The 16,222-nt window shown below is 43.2% G+C and overlaps 2 protein-coding genes across 8 annotated transcripts in view; one reads left to right on the top strand and one right to left on the bottom strand.

Annotated features, from left to right (window-relative positions):
* LOC306702024 (uncharacterized protein) overlaps window positions 1–16,222 on the bottom strand; it is a 272,978-nt gene that overhangs the window by 98,993 nt on the left and 157,763 nt on the right. The window lies entirely within an intron of this gene.
* Window positions 1–16,222, top strand: part of fat2 (FAT atypical cadherin 2) — an 88,994-nt gene that overhangs the window by 15,554 nt on the left and 57,218 nt on the right. Inside the window, exons 3-7 of the mRNA XM_079167506.1 lie at window positions 417–728; window positions 7,756–7,814; window positions 8,723–9,034; window positions 10,821–11,028; window positions 15,871–16,010. Coding sequence (XP_079023632.1) covers window positions 417–728; window positions 7,756–7,814; window positions 8,723–9,034; window positions 10,821–11,028; window positions 15,871–16,010 — 1,031 coding nt within the window. The remainder of the gene's footprint in view (window positions 1–416; window positions 729–7,755; window positions 7,815–8,722; window positions 9,035–10,820; window positions 11,029–15,870; window positions 16,011–16,222) is intronic.

Below are 16,222 nucleotides of genomic sequence, written 5' to 3' on the forward strand. Positions count from 1 at the left end.
CTTTTTCCATCAGCAACCTCTCAACAACTCCTTCAGGGTATCCAAAGAAACTATGTGCACAAAAGTTGACTTCCCTTGTATTTAGACCCGCGGCATTCAGCTTGTTGTAAACTAGAGCAATTTGAGTTAGTTTTGGCAACACAAGTGTGTCATGCTGCTGAGCCTTTGGGCACCAATCGAGACTTAAAACAAAAATGCAAACAGGCACCTTAAGCTAGATGAATGTCATTGTGATTGATATTTCCTTCGGGCTGGTAACAGTTATTAAATCAAAAATGTATTAAAAAAAGATAAGTGATAGATCCTTGAGGCACAGCAGCAGTTTGCAACAAGTAGATACATGGTGTGCTGTTCACAAATGAAACTGTTTTATCTCATCAGTTAATCCTTGTCCCCCCCCTCTTCACGTGCCTCAGGTGTGATTCGTACAACGGAGGCGTTGGACCGCGAGACGATGCCTCACTACTGGCTCTCTGTGTACGTCACCGACCTGGGGACCGAGCCTCTGATCTCCTGGACTCACGTCTTCCTGGAGGTCCTGGACATTAACGATAACGCTCCAGAACTCTCTCAGCCGGTGTATTTCGCGTCCGTCCGGGAGAACTTGGCCACCGTCAGGTCCGTCGTCCAGGTGTCGGCCACAGACGTGGACTCGTCCTCTGAGGGGAAACTGTCCTTCCAGATTCTGGACTCTCATCGGACGTTCTTCAACGTGGATCCACAAACAGGTAATTAAGAGTGAATGAGCAGAAGGTTTGTCCACTGAAACACAATATGTCTCCATTGAATATGCAAAACATAAATATGACATGCAATATTACTGGTTTCCAGTAGTATTGCATATCATATTTAAAAAGATAAAAACACCTGCAGTAGATGTTTAAATATAGTTCTCATTTAATCGTAGATTTTAATTTTTTCGTTTGAACTAAAAGACATTCTGTGAGGAAATGTTTCCGTTACAGCACGAGGCTTTCATTGTAAAGTGACTTACTGCTCATTAATAAGCATGATATCAGTCTGTTGTCTGAGCAGCTTCACCCTCCTGCTTTGTGACAGGAAGTGTAGACATTTGAATATTCAGCACGGCCCTGAAACATGTAATCGAGGCTTTTTACGGGCAGGCAGATATATCGTTACTCTGGGATGTAGGATGTAATTGGATCAGCCGGCGAAGTGTCATCCTCCACTTTCATAAGCAGTTTGGACAGAAATATAGGCAACTCGCTCCGTTGTGGTGGATTTAACTCCCCTTGTGAATATACGACATCTGGAGGACCTCTGTGTTTTCTCTTTAAATAATTGTTTCGACATACCTGTACATGTCACCATGTCCCCATTGCTGTGGCTGTAAAACCTAGCAGCGAGTTATTTCCCACAATGGGGGGGAGGGTGAAAAATGGTTAATATGTCTTAATGCACTGTTACAAGTCTGAGCAGAGCAAGACATGCAGTTACTGGGCATGTCACAAAGAGGACAAAGCTTGCAAATGAAACTTCATAATGAGAAACTCCTTCAGAGGTCACTCACAAACTCACTCATCTGTGATCTGAAAGGATTTTTGGAGCAAAAACAGAAATAGCAGGGGTAAAAAATAGGCCTGTAAACCCTCTCCTCAGGTATCTGGATGTTCATCTTTGACAGTTGCAACTGAGTCATCTGCTCTGGACTTTGATGTTCAGGCAAATTGGCGCAGCGTTAGCTCCGACGCTACAAGCAGCTACAAGCCCTGTGCTCTTTATATAATCTCCAGTTAGCTCTGGTGTTTGTCCACGCCCTCGAGCCAATATACCAAAGGATTACTGACAGTGGGCGAGTTCTGCTTCATGGAGAGACGTCACACAAAGGCAGGGAGGACGGGAGGTGTTGAAACAGCTACATTAAAACAACCCTTTTTTTTGTGCAAAGGCAGGTGTATTTGATGTTAATGTAGTCGTGTATACAAGCACAGGGTGAAAAATGTGTTAGGTTGAAAAGCTTTATTGTGTTATTGTGTGTGCGCTTTTTGCACTGAGGATTTCTCTAATGTCAAGCCTCGGCTGTAGACTGAGGTATTTTGAATGTGGATGACCCAAATTTGTAGAGAAAAGCTGGTGAACTGTGTTCTTTATTCACATATTTGGTCCCCATTGGCTTCCAAAAGTGAGTCTTCTAACAGTCAACATAAAATAATAAGAATGAATGAATTTGAAAATTACACAAATGAAAGTGCAAAGTTTTAAAGTTAAACGAAAATGTCAAAATCAATTAGAAGAAACTGAAAAACTATGAATAAAACAAGATTATTCAAACATTAGCTCAAATGACATGAACTGCTACTGTAACCTCACAGAAGCTCAGGAGAGACTTTATATGGCCAAAAGGTTCTTGTGTAATCTTGGTTTTAAGCTGTTTATCTTGATTTTTCCCCATTAGAGCCAATGAAGAGAAATCTTAATGTGTCAGCTTACAATGATATTTTAGACAAACGTTCCAACTTTGTACCAAAACTTTGTTTTTGTCCCTTCCCTGTGTCAACCAAAGAAATAAAATAAGAGCAGAAGGCACATTTACCTGTTTTCCGTGGTCATTTGACTAGAACAAAACAAAAAGGCTATTGTTATTAGTTGTTAGTGTTGTCGCAGCTCTGGAGACGGATGGCTGGCTAGTTAGCTGGGGAGTGACCAGTAAGAACCGTTAGATCACCAGCCTGCTGTTTGGCTCATTTTCTGTAACCAGTGTAGCATTAAAGCATGCTGGAATAAGCAAGCTAGCTAAGTAGCCAGCTTTCCCTAGTTAGCTAGCTAGTTTGCTGATTCCACCATGCTTTAATGCTACACTGGTTACAGAAAAGGAGCTGAAGAAAGTTGTCGCTCATCTGTTTAGTTTATACGTCAGTTATAAGACAGTTAGAGTGTGTCCCTTGTACTCCTGTTCTATTTCTATGGTTTCAACGTGACGATTCCCCCGCGCACAAAGACATGGTTTTCCCAGTTTGGTGTGGTAGAACTTGACTGTCCTGCTTTACTGGCCCCAATCCAACACCTTTGGGATGAACTGGAACAAACACCCAGCGTCAGTGTTGGACCTCACTGATGCTCTTGCGACTGAATGGGAACAAAATCTGCTAAAAAGCCTGAAACTAAAGGAGTAAACGTTGCTATAGCAGCACAATAATGCCTCTGGTCACATATAGGTATAATGTTACGTGTCCACATATTTTTAGGCCATGTTGTTTAAATCAAAAGGGAATTTGCACATAAGGTACAAAAACCATGTCGAGGATACTTTGACACAGATAATCTAACCTTTAACTTTAAAGAAGGAACGCTCCGACTAAAATAACTCCTGAAAAATCCTCAGAAAACTAAAGAATAGAAGTTGGATATCAGCGTTCATGGATCGTGTAAATGAGGGAGATTGCGTTACCTTGAATTACTTAAAAGTTCTGTAGAAACCTCCTCTTCAGAACATGACCCACCTTGTCCTAATTTCACAAATGAACCCAGTATTACTAATGCAGGTGACTGGTATTGTTGAAACCTCTCATGCCTCGACAGGATGAAATGACTCATGACTGTACGCAGGTTTCTGACTAAGCCTTTACCCTCCTGAAGCGTGCATTTATTTTATGTGTGTCTGATTAAACTTTAAACAAGTAGTTTATTACGTTTCAGCAGGGTAGGATGTGTGCTGCAGCAACAGTAAAACACAAATTAAAATTCAGTCGCATCTGCTTTTATTGAGCTGTTGCTGCTTCAAACAAGTTGTTGTATGGCTTCGACAGGTCGGTGCAGGGAGCAAGGGTGTGCCAAATTAACGAAAATTACCGAAAATCAGCGTCTCGGTTATGTAAGTTCACTGCGGGGCTCATTATGTGTTGTTAGCAAGGCCAGTCACGGCAGGAATGTGCCCAATTCATTAGCATTTTGCAACAGCAAATTCCTCAAATCATTGCAGAGCCTCTCATCCTTGAACTGCTGTATTGTGTTGCATTCTGCTTAACTTTCTGTTCAAAAGCCACAAACTGAGAGCAGTGCAGAGCAGCGGCCGTTAGCTAATCAGTGGGCAAATACTCACAAGAACACCGAAATGTGGATTCATCCGCCGCTGGATATAGTCCGCAGCAAATGCGTTATTTCCTCTTGTTTGTTTGATTAAAAACTACAGTGACCCGCTGTTTTTTGGGGAAATTACTGAAAATGAACTATCTATTCATAAAATTCACAACAAGAGAATGTCTCCAGCCTCTTTGTTTCACTCTTTCTTAAACTTGGGATAACTGATAATATTCCACTTCTTTTTAAAACATTTTCAGCTCAAACTCAAATGTCTTTGTCTTTATTTGTTCCACTCCGTTTGTGTCCGTCTGTCACGGCTGTTAAACTTTACATTTTTTGTGTTAGCTCCATTCAGAACGGTCGCAGTGATCAGATAGCATTGCTAGTAAGTCAGGCAGACGAGTGATTTGTATCTCAGATCGGATCTGATAATGAGGGGCACCTCGAGGCCCTCGGGGGGCCAGCTCGGTGGATTTGTTTTTAAATGGCTCGTTCTTGCAATTAGTGATGAATTGGAATTGTTTGTTGCTCTTTGTTTTTTTTGCCATTTGCATACAATTGTTATTCAAGACGTAATTTCGTATTCTTAGTTCAAGAAAGAAAGAAGATCCCCCGTCCAAACCAACCCCAGTGAATGTTCGACTGACTCTGTGCCTCATCGTTCAAAACACGGTTTTAACACAGAGTTAAATAAAGGCTACATTAAAAAAAAAAAATACAAAGATGTGAAGTAGCAGCTAGAAAAGCCAACTGGCGGTGAAATTAGAGGGAAAAGACACGGAAACAAACAAACCGGGCCCTGACATGCCAGACAACACTGTTTATCTTCACGTGGGTTTGACAGCAGACAGGCAGCGAGGGAGCGACTCGGCTTCACCGCTGATTCCCACGTCTGCACTAATGACAAAAACACTCTTCCCAACGTGCCCCACCTGTCCCGACCACGTCCTCCATGCAGGGCTCGTTTGCACTCGTCGTAAAAAAAAGGCCCGGATGACCCTCAGCGGGGTCTTTCACTGCCCCCCTAAAAGAGGAGCTCCCACACCTCCTCCTGTCTCCTCCTGTCTCCTCCTGTCTCCTCCTGTCTCCTCCTTCACTCGGTCCGAACCAAGACTGGAGCACATATAAAAAAAACAACAAACGTTTTATAAACGGATTAAATAAAAAGACAGATATAAATAAGAGAAGGTACATAAATGAATTTAAAAAAGATAAACAAAACAAAACAATAAATACAAAATGTTAAGTGTGGTCACTCTCCTTTTGTCTCTTTTTCCTTATTGACACCAAATTTAGGATGTAAATGCAGTTTTTTATTAGTTTATGAAGTCTATCACAATAAGTGATAGACTTCTTTCCTATTGACAGTATTCCAGTGTGCTTTTCAGGGTTAGTCAACAGTAGATTTTAGAGTTGATTCCTTCTTGTTTATACCTCTTATTAATCCATATCATCCACATTGATCAGCCAGGTAACATGAATGTTTCTGTTCATGGAGTCCTGTAGCTTTGAGGAGCGCATATAACAACTGTTATCTACAGCGTCTAACTCTGTGAATCAAGGGTTTATTTTAACAAACCAGAGTTGGTGATTGTTGGGACAGTGGAAAGACCAACAAGATGGTTTTGATTAGTTTCATTTAGTTTCTGATTTGAATGAAGTGTGTTGTAACGATCAGCAGGTGATAAATTAATGTTTCTGTCAATGGAGTCTGGTAGCTTTGAGGAGAGCAGATTCATTTTACACTGATAAATTATAATAATTGTCCAAATCCTTGTTGATTTGATGCATTGTATATTTACTTCAATCAGTCACATAGCATCACATGAGGAGCCAACTATCTAAAATGCCAAACGCAAGCGTTCCCAGTGAAGGCTGAAGCCAGATGTTAGTGGGTGGGAACGTGGGTTTGAAAAGCTCGACACCTCACAGCGGAGATCTGTGTAATTAATCAGAGAGAAGAGTGGAGGAAAGAATGTGCATTGTACTTGGAGTTCTGCCCATCTTCACATGTGAACACACACCTGGCCTCCAGCCCAACAGAAGTCAACCTGCTGAAACAACAAGACATTTACTCTGCTCTAGTCGGTGGCTGACATTTTGATGTCAACAGATAGTTTCCTCCCCCTCCTCGACGTAAACCCAGGCCCATTGCAAGAAAACCAGCTCACTCAGATAGTTTTGTAGCTTTCCAACACTGACGACTCCTGTGATGCAACACCATGAATGCCTTGGTGTCGTTATCCACGTTAGTATATTGTTGTTACGGTTATTTTTAAAGATATATAAACCGTAGCTGTCTGTGCCGCTGGTCTCACCTTATGCCATTCATTGCTTTTATTTTGTACCAAACTTTTAAAATTGTGCTCGATCTTGTCTCCTTATGAAAAGTTGAGATCTTTAGATCTTAAATAAAAGAAGAGCGACGAGGCTCCAACCTCATTTAAACCTCTTAAAAATATGTATTTTAAGTACATTTTCTTAAACTAATTTATGTTTTTTATTTCAATCATCTTTATGATTAATTAAAGTGGATTTCATGTGTGATTCACTATAAAACCTGAAATTGATCCTTTTAATAAGCTGAGGAGCGTCAGATTCTCATAATCATTTCACACCAACAACAAACACCATTGCTTTGGTGTGAAAGAGGATACACACACACACACATGCACACACAAACACACACACCACACACACACACACATTGAGATGAGGTGAGGTCAAAAGCCCGACTGGTAAAAGGACTCACAGCTGCAGAAAGAAAGAGATAAGACGGAGTTAAACATGATCAATTATAATAAGTTTAGCATTTATAAAATAACACATTGGGTATAGACACAGTACTATTAAGAGAATCCCCTTTTCTGGTCTTTTATCAAAGACCAAACACATCTTTCAGTGAATACCAACTACTAAAATTCAAACATAATCTAACATTTCACAAAATATATTTGAGTGAAAATACCTCGACCAAACAAGAGCATAATTAATGTTTTAACGCACTATGCAAAACAAGCGTATAGGACATAGTGATGATGTTTAGACTGCAGGTCTGAAGTGAAGAAAACAAACAGCTGCAGACACACAAACCGAATCCCAACCAGCAGCTGTGTCTGAATAACCTGCTGAGCCACTTTATAACCTCTACCAGAAGCAAAGCCGATGTCTGCGGTTCATAAACACTGATTCACCAAACCGTCAGTCTGCTGCTGACGATCAGCGTTTCTTTTTGTTTCTAGTCTCCCCCCCTTGATTTAAAATCCGGATGAAATGATTTCATCATGTTCTTAGTGTTTGGCAGCAAAACAACAGTCTGAAGAGAGTCAAGGAAACACTCGTACTGTACACACACAGTTTAATATAACTCTGTTAGACACACACAACGACACACGCAGCTTTACCAGCAGCAACAACAACAACAACAACAGCAGAAACAACATCCATAAACCAACATGTGTCTGCTCGGCTCAGTCACTGAGACGCACCTACAACAACAGAAACACTAACACTCCCAACCTTCTGTTTGTTTGTTTAGGTGTAATTAGAACTCTCGCTTTGCAGCACTGAGACTCACACACACTAACGATATTGATTTTTCTCTTTCTGTGTGTGTGTGTGTGTGTGTGTGTGTGTGTGTGTGTGTGTGTGTGTGTGTGTGTGTGTGTGTGTGTGTGTGTGTGTGTGTGTGTGTGTGTGTGTGTGTGTGTGCAGGTGTTATCAGCACTCTCAAAGCGTTGGATCGGGAGAGTAAACCTGAACACAGCGTCGAGGTGAGTCTCTTGTAAACATTTTCCCTTCGGAGTTGATGCTGAGACACAAACAGATCCTGCTGTTCTGTAGTCAATAAATCTATGGAATGAGTTCTAAAGGCTCATAAAAACACACACACACACACACACACACAGCGCCTTTAAAATGAAGACAAGAGTCTGTAGCTGAAAACGTGACGTCCAGTCTGGATTCATTGGGTTTAATAGCAGGATGACATTAGGATTTTGTCTTTTTAAAGCAGCCGTTTGCTCTAATTTCAAGCAGTCATACAGCAAAACAAAGATCTATGGCAGCAGAGGACACACAGAGAACACAGGAGCAGAAGATAGACCAGAATGCACTGCAGCTACAGGAAACGTGTGCAACACTTTCTCAAATGGAGGGAAGTGTTGCACGTTTATTCTTGCAACACCACCTAAAGTATTTTAAATTAAATCTTCCTTATTAGGCGACACCGAAACATTTCAGACTTTATATATTTTTTCACAAGATACTATAAAAATAAAGTCAGTTTAAATCTCACAGAATATTTCTGGTACATGGATGTCTTTGTTGAGAAGAACCTGATCCTGACTTTCATTCGTCCCCTTGGTAGTTTGAACCCTAATCTGTTGTCTCAACATCTTTTACTCTCTTTTTTTGTTTCTTCATTTTTCCTCTGTGGATTAAGTTTTCACTGCAATTAACAGAGCTAGATGAGAGTTATTGATTAAGGAAGGACAGCATGTGTCTCTGAAATTAGGTGAGGGGGGGGGGAATTCCCCATAGAGCTACAAGAAGATTACTTTCATTATTGTCTATAAATGCCTGAAAAAATAGGTGTTTTTTAATTACATACAGAGTTTCATCAAGCTGTAAAATGATAAAATCATGACGCTAGTAATCCTCTTTTCTTCTTAATTCTCAGGTGATCGTCTCCGATAACGGATCTCCGTCTCTGCGCTCCACCGCCACCGTCGTGATCCGAGTCCTGGACGCCAACGACAACCGGCCCAAGTTCACCGACACGCTTTTCCAAGTCAAGCTGCCCGAGCAGCGCCGGCCGGCGGGCCGGCGGGAAGTGTGCAGGATGGTCGCCCGCGACGACGACGAGGGCTCGAACGCCGCGGTGACCTACAAGCTCACGGACGACGGGGACGAGGGGCTGGAGGTCGACCCGGTGACGGGCGTGGTGACGTCGCACGGAGACTTCTGGCCCGGAAACTACAGCATTCTCACGGTCGGTGTCCAGAACTGTGATTTACAGATGATGATGAGTTTGTGTTACAACCGGCTTGATGTGAATACTTTCTCCAAAGAGTTGTGCTTCATTTACGTCTTCCTCTGAAGGAGGTGTGAGGACTCTAGAGTCTTGGCCGAGCCCACCAGCTCTGCTACAGAGGCTTGATTATCCTCTGAAACCAAACCAGAGGTGTGTCCCTGTCATCACTCGTGCTTTGTAGAAGCCAGAGAGGTTCATCAGCAGCAGAAAAGCTCTTTATTCTTCCTGTGTTGACATACAGAACAGTCATTATGAGTGTTTCTCTTGACGTTGAACACCTTTACAGATAACCAAAGCACGAGGCTGGTGTTATTCTAAGTTCTTCTATGGTTAACCAAGCTAACGCGACATGTGTCAGACCGTCTCCCTTTACCTCACGACTTCCCTCCCCTGATAGTAGCTCTCAGCTCTGAGCTTATCGGTACTTAGTGAAGATTTACGTCTTTGAAAATGGCTCACAGATATATGGTTTCATTTGTAAAAGGACCCATCTCCTTAGAACAGCTAAGTCATGGTAGATTTGATCAAACTTTTCTCAAACAGGAGGAAATAGAAACCGATTCGGCACAAATGAAGCCGAAGACATTCGAGTTTGAGATGCAAATGTTTCGAAAGAAGTGAAATATTATCAGTGAACCCAAACTTATGAAGGAGGGGAACAAAGATAAGGATGAGGCCTGGACTGTTCGTTTCTCTCTTGTTGTAAATCTTATGAATAGATAGTTTATTTTCGATCATTTCCTAAATCAGCTGGACACAAACAAAGAAGGGGAAGTGGTGCGTCAGGGACTAGTGAGTCTTTATGGCAGCAGGACGGTGTGTGTGTGTGTGTGTGTGTGTGTGTGTGTGTGTGTGTGTGTGCGCGTGTGTGTGTGTGTGTGTGTGTGTGTGTGTGTGTGACTGAGTCACAATAAACTACAGTGTGTGTGTTCATGGTGATGAACAAACAGTGAATCTCATTAATGAGTTTTAATGGAGGCTCAGAGGTAGAAGAGATATCAGGCTTTGATACACACACAATATTTAGTTGTAGTAGATAACAATAATTGATGGTTTGTGTCGTTTTTATATTTGTTGACAAAAATACAAATATTGCACATTTTATGGGTAAAAGTTGGGTTTAAAGCCACAGTTCACCACCACTCTTCACTGTAAGCGACATAAAGTCATACAACAAGTCATAAATGCATAAATCTGGGTGGAAATTTTGTCTTACAAATATCATTACAAATTCCAGTCTGTGTTTATTCACACTGAGGGACTCCGTGTTGTGTTTTCTAGTCATTATTCTGTTAACGGAACCAGCAGCAGAAAACACAATCAAATCGAGATAAAACACCAGCTTTAACGCATCTTCTTTGGAAACACATTTACTTTTTTATGTTAAAATCTGTAAAAGAAATATAGTAAAAATAAAATAGAAAAAAAACAGAATGTCTGAAAATAATGAAGAAATCAAATGCTACATTGTTGCTGTAGTTTTTGATGACATCATGCAGGCATTCAATTCATTTAGATCTGATTGTGGACACTTTAACTTAAGCAGTGAGGTAGACTTAGAGGAATACTTTTATTTATTCACTCTGTGTTACTTTGAATTCTTGATCATTTGAAGTGACTGAGGGACGCGTTTAACAGTAACATCTTATGTGTTTTCCTTTAAGTTCTCCGGGACCGTTTTACAGTTTCTCTATATTTTAGTCAAAACCCTCATTTCAATGTTAATTGTTACGTTCATTCCCAGATCAAAGCTACAGACCAGGGCAGCCCGTCGCGCTCGTCCACAACGAGGCTCGACATCGAGTGGATCGCCCCCCCGCCGCCCTCCGCCGAGCCAATCACGTTCGACGAGCCCCCCTTCACCTTTGCCGTCATGGAAACGGACCCCGTCACCAGCATGGTGGGCATCATCATCACGGAGACGCACCGGCAGAGATGGTTCGATATCATAGGTGAGGGGGAAGTGAACACACACACACACACACACACACAAAGATGTTTGCTTCCAACAGAACAAACTTCGAGAGGAATGATTTCTGAAAGAAGACAAAGGCTGACTAAAAAAAATGTCCACAAGATTCCTCAATTTGAAAAGAAGCGGCAGGAACAAAACACACACTTTGCTTAAATCCGCATTTCTACAAACCTTGCCTGAGGTATTTTACCCACAATTCATAGCGTTGTGACGGTTAAACCATAGACTGTATATAAGAAGTGGACGTAGTCATCGTGACATTTGTGGACCGCCGTTATGAAGCACCGAGTTTGGAAATTTCGTTTGACGATTCCGCTGTCGCCATCTTGGCTTTTTTTGCAACCGATGAACGGATGGTGCCCTATTTGGAATGCGGGGGGAGTGATGCAGAGACGCCGTACGGCACTTTTCTCATAGACTTCCATAGAATCTGTCTTATTTTTGCAAGACACTTCGGCTTCACTCTTCAGAACCGGAAGTTGCTGCCTGGTTATTCTTCAGCGGCCATGCAGGCTGCTCTGTGGCATGTGAGAGGAGAAAAATGTAAACTGATTCCCCGGCAGATATTTGATGTAAATGTTTGGAGGATAGATGGATAGAAGATGAATATATGCAATCAAAATATGTGTAAGTAACACGACCTTGTCAGCTCATGAGTTCCTGGAGCGATGGCTGAATAGAGAGGAGAAAAGGAGGAGGAGAGCAAAAAAAGGCCTTGCTGTCAGCGGGACGTTTTCTCTTTCTGCGAGGATAAATCAGCGGCGTTCCTCCTCTCATCACCTTCCAGATCACCACAGGAGGAACGAGCTGGCCATTCCTGCTCCTCCTCCTCCTCCTCCTCCTCCTCTGGCTTCTCTCAGACATGGATCACTATGAGAAGGACCGTCACAGACGGCTTTATGTCAATTTAAAAAGCGTGACAGTATTTTAGTGAAATCATCCCCCTGTGACTCCGGACGTGCCGGTGTCTCGTTCCCTTTGAGCCTCCCAGAAAAAAAAATAAAAAAAGCGGCATCAGGGTCTGCCAGGCCACTTCCTGCCAGGCGGTGTGCAGAGAAAGGCCGAGGTTCCTCCTGTTCAGTTTGCTTTGCCAAGCCTCCGTCTGTGCCAGAGCCTCCGAAAGCTCAGCAACAGACACCCTCTGCATCCCCCCGTGGGGACATTCATTCGTCTCATAGCTGCTGCCGCCGGATGCTTCGTCTTCTGTCACGCGTGAGTTAAGTTATGTCACGAAGCAGAGGAGTCCTGGTCGTCCTGAGGAGGCTGGCAGCACTAACTAACTTCATGCATCTATAATCTCTTTCATCTATTCACATCCTTTTGTTCTGATGACGATAACTTTTACATTGATGCAGTTATTGTGCATTTATTGAGATGTTATAAAAAAGACAACGCATATCTCTAAATGAATGGAGTAAAAGTGTTTGAATTAATGTCTGTATGTAGTCACAGATCAATTAAATCATTTTCATTATCAGGAATTATTTGTGACATTTTTTCTCCAGCAACCGAAAAATCAACCAGAAAGACATTTCCGTTTGGTCATTGTGTAAAATGTTCTTCAAAGCCCGGCGCTCCTCCTGTAGGCTTGGTGTCCACCTGGGAAGCAATTTTCTGAAGTTGCCATGAAAAAGTAATTCATATTCCCAGTTTTTTTTTCTTTCATTCAGAATCGCTTCCACCTTTGCATATATTTGCCTCGGGTATAAAGAATTCTCATGTCAACCGTCAGATCAGCCTCTCCTCTTTGTATTTTTAGTTTTCGACTTCACCCACGTTTTCATTTACATTTTCATGACTACATGATGAGACTGGAGACCGGCTCACTGTATCTCGATTTGGTTTTATTCAACATCTACTCCACCCCGGTCTGCTCCGCAGTCGAGTGGCGCTGACCCCTCGTCTCGTTGGCAGACGAGGGAGTGTTGTTGTGTCACAGGACTCCTCTCCCATGCAGATATGATCGGCTGCTTGTACCTTCCTCCTCTCCGGCAGCAGAACCCAGATGCCTATCACGCCTCCTCTCTGGCCGCGAGATAACTCGCCGAGACAAATGAAGACTTCCCTCGCTGTCAGTATAACTACAAAAAGACCTCGCTGCATTTAGAGCCAAGTGGAAACACCAAATCTGGATACCTGCTGTTGTGTACCTTGGCTGCGACTACGATCGGAGTGCTGGAGTGGGTCCCAGCTGGAGTGGGTCCCAGCTGGAGTGGGTCCCAGCTGGGTGCGATGGGTTTTCGGGATGAGGGTCAGCACCTGCGGGTCTGAGGCCACGGCTGTCCACTGGAGGACGAGGTTGGTCCCCTGCAGGGGATGGTTGAGCATCTGGTCTGAGAGGAGTTCAGACCGTCTCTGGGTCTGAGTCCAGCAGGGCTTCCTGATGACGGGGACACAATGAGAATGGAAATCTGTCCCTTTCATTAAAGGATTGGATTGCAATTCAAAGTAATCGTTCATTGTTTTGGAAAACACGTGTAACTGTTTTGCACAGCTGGAGTGGGGAGAGAGAGAGAGAGGGAGAGAGAGAGAGTCACAGGAAAGAATCAATGGATCCTGACCCTCACCTTTTGTCTTCAACCTCTGAGCAGCGATCTGAAGAATGTAACTGCTGATCTAATCAGAGGAAATGATGTCCTCTCTGCAGGAGAGTTGACCTGATTCTCTGTGTACAAGGTGAGGACAACTCGCAGCTGCTGAGGCGGGTCAGGTACCTGGAGGACGCCCCGAGGCGGACACGGGACGAGCTGAGGAATTCAAGCCTCCTTGTGCCTCGGAGCAATTACTGGAGGAAGTTGCAGCAGGAAAAGGGCATCCGTGTCATCGTCATTCCAACTTGCCCTGAAGGGAATGTTGGCAATGTTGTCTGCAAAAGTTTGGCCATTTGAGGATCAAGACATTGAACTCGGAAGCGCAGCTTGTTCAGCATGAAAAAAAACTCCTGGGGAAAAAAGATCTGGCTCTTTAGCTGCTAGATGTTCCACTTTCTAACTGCGTCTGTCTGCGGCGTGTGGTGCAGGAAGTGGGCTTATTCTAGTGGGAGCTTTGACTGGAAACGAGGAAACAAATGAGAAAAGAATGAAAGCCACTCCACCGTGACCTCCTCTCCTGCTCCTCTGCGATGTGACGATTTCAGCCACATGTAAGCGATAACTGAGGAGATCGAGGACGACGGGCCAGAGGCCTCTCGGTTCTGGTCCTGACCCAGAACATTTGCCGTGCACTTTTTAATCTCCCAGTACCATCAGTAAAATATATTCTTTGCATGGCTTGCTCTAGAGGGAATGGAACCTCCAACCATGGCAGGGATATCGTATCTTCCTGGAAATGATCAGTAAAGGGAGAAATTGTGTTCGCTGTCTCTTCCTCTCTTTGTGCTGAGACGACAGCCGGCGATGAGCATTGCTGCGTCCGATTCTCTTTCCTTTTTTTTCACGAAAGCCTCGGTGGCTGCTGGTGTGTGTCTTACAGGAAGTCGACAGACCTGTCAATGCTGCTGCTTAGTCTGCAGTGTTTCAGCTCAGTCATTACGGCGTAACTGACGGATAATTGGGTCATCTAGAGGTCTATTTCTATCGATCAAGAGCAAAGTGTGCAGAGTGTGTGTGTGTGTTTGTTTGAGTATGTCAGGAAAGAGAAGAAAGGGGAAAGGTAGAGAATTAGAGTAATGTATCAGTGCTTTATTCTCTCTTTACTTAAATGATTTAGATTAAATAGAAGTGGCGACAGAGTGCAGTCTCAACCGTCACACAATATAAATATATGTAGAGGTATGAAAGTGTCTCTTGAGTGCTTAGTCCACGCAACCTGCTGAGAGAGAGAAGGAAGTCATGGCAAGAAAAAGCAAGAGGGTGCAGGATAAAGAGAAGAAAGAAGGGACGAGTGGAGAGCAAAAAGAGAGAATGAAAGGAAAGGGAAAGAGAAACAGACGGGCAGAGTGAGTCACTGCAGATTTAAAAACAGAGTTTTCGGTGAAAGAGAGAAGAAAAACTATCACGCATGCAGTCGGTGAAAAGTCAGAATATACAAAACTACGACAACACTGATATAAAAAGGTACTTTTTCCACATTTGAACACCTAATTGGCAGCAACAAGGACAAAGGATATATCTCCATAACTGACTCAGATGTCACATCACCTGAGACTAAGAATCGTTAAGTTTTCGTTTAGCTGAGAATAACACTTCCATATCTACATATGGAGCGAGTCCTAATCACGGAGTCCGTCATGTTGCACCGCCATGTTTCTACAGTGGCCCAGAACGGACAAACTAAACACTGACTTTAGAGAGGGACTTTTGCCTTTTTCTCGTCGGCCACCGTCGTTCTTAACGTTGGCACACAGAAGATTCAGTTTGTTGCAATCTGTAACCTCACCACTAGATGTCGCCAAATCCTACACACTAGACCTTTAAGGGAGGAGCCTTATCAACTGTTTGTTGATGTTTTAAAACCATTTAAACTGTACATCAGTATTTGTCTCAAGCGTCTGTTGCTCTGTCTGTAAATAAGAGGCCATCAACATGTCCTGCTGTGATGGATGGATCCTTATGAAAAGGAAAGAAAAATCAATTTTGTTCTATTTTAATTCAATAAGTTTATCAGAAAACTTGTGTTTACAAAAGTTTACACGATCAAGCCGGGATGAGACCCCCCCCCCCCCCCCCCCCCCCCCGAGGATGAAGCCAAGATGCATCATTCCTGCCACCAGTCAGAATCAGACCTGTGGAGTCTGACACGCCGTCTAAGATATCACATGTGACAGCTGGACGACCACAAACTGATGGAACACACCTCTGTCTGTCTCTTTCTCTCTCAGGTGGCGATGAAGAAAAGGACTTTGACATCCAGAGAAACACAGGAACCATCTCCATCGCCCGCCGGCTCGACGCGGCTCGGCGCTCCAACTACAACATGACGGTGCGAGTGACCGACGGCCACCACAGCGCCACCACACAGGTGAGAAAAAAAACAGAAGACTTTCGTAAAAACATGCCTCTTATTTGTAAAGAGTAGACGAGTAAGGACTTAAGAAGGAAGGAAGGGAAGAATGGCCTCAATTTCCCTTTTATTTCAGGATTAAAACAATCTGTCGGATCAAGATATCTACGTTGTTGTGTTCACACCAAGTTAATTTGCAACGACTAAGTCTTCTCTAAGTTTCTGTATCT

Source organism: Pholis gunnellus (assembly GCF_910591455.1).
Source record: "Pholis gunnellus genome assembly, chromosome: 10".
Lineage (NCBI taxonomy): Eukaryota > Metazoa > Chordata > Actinopteri > Perciformes > Pholidae > Pholis > Pholis gunnellus.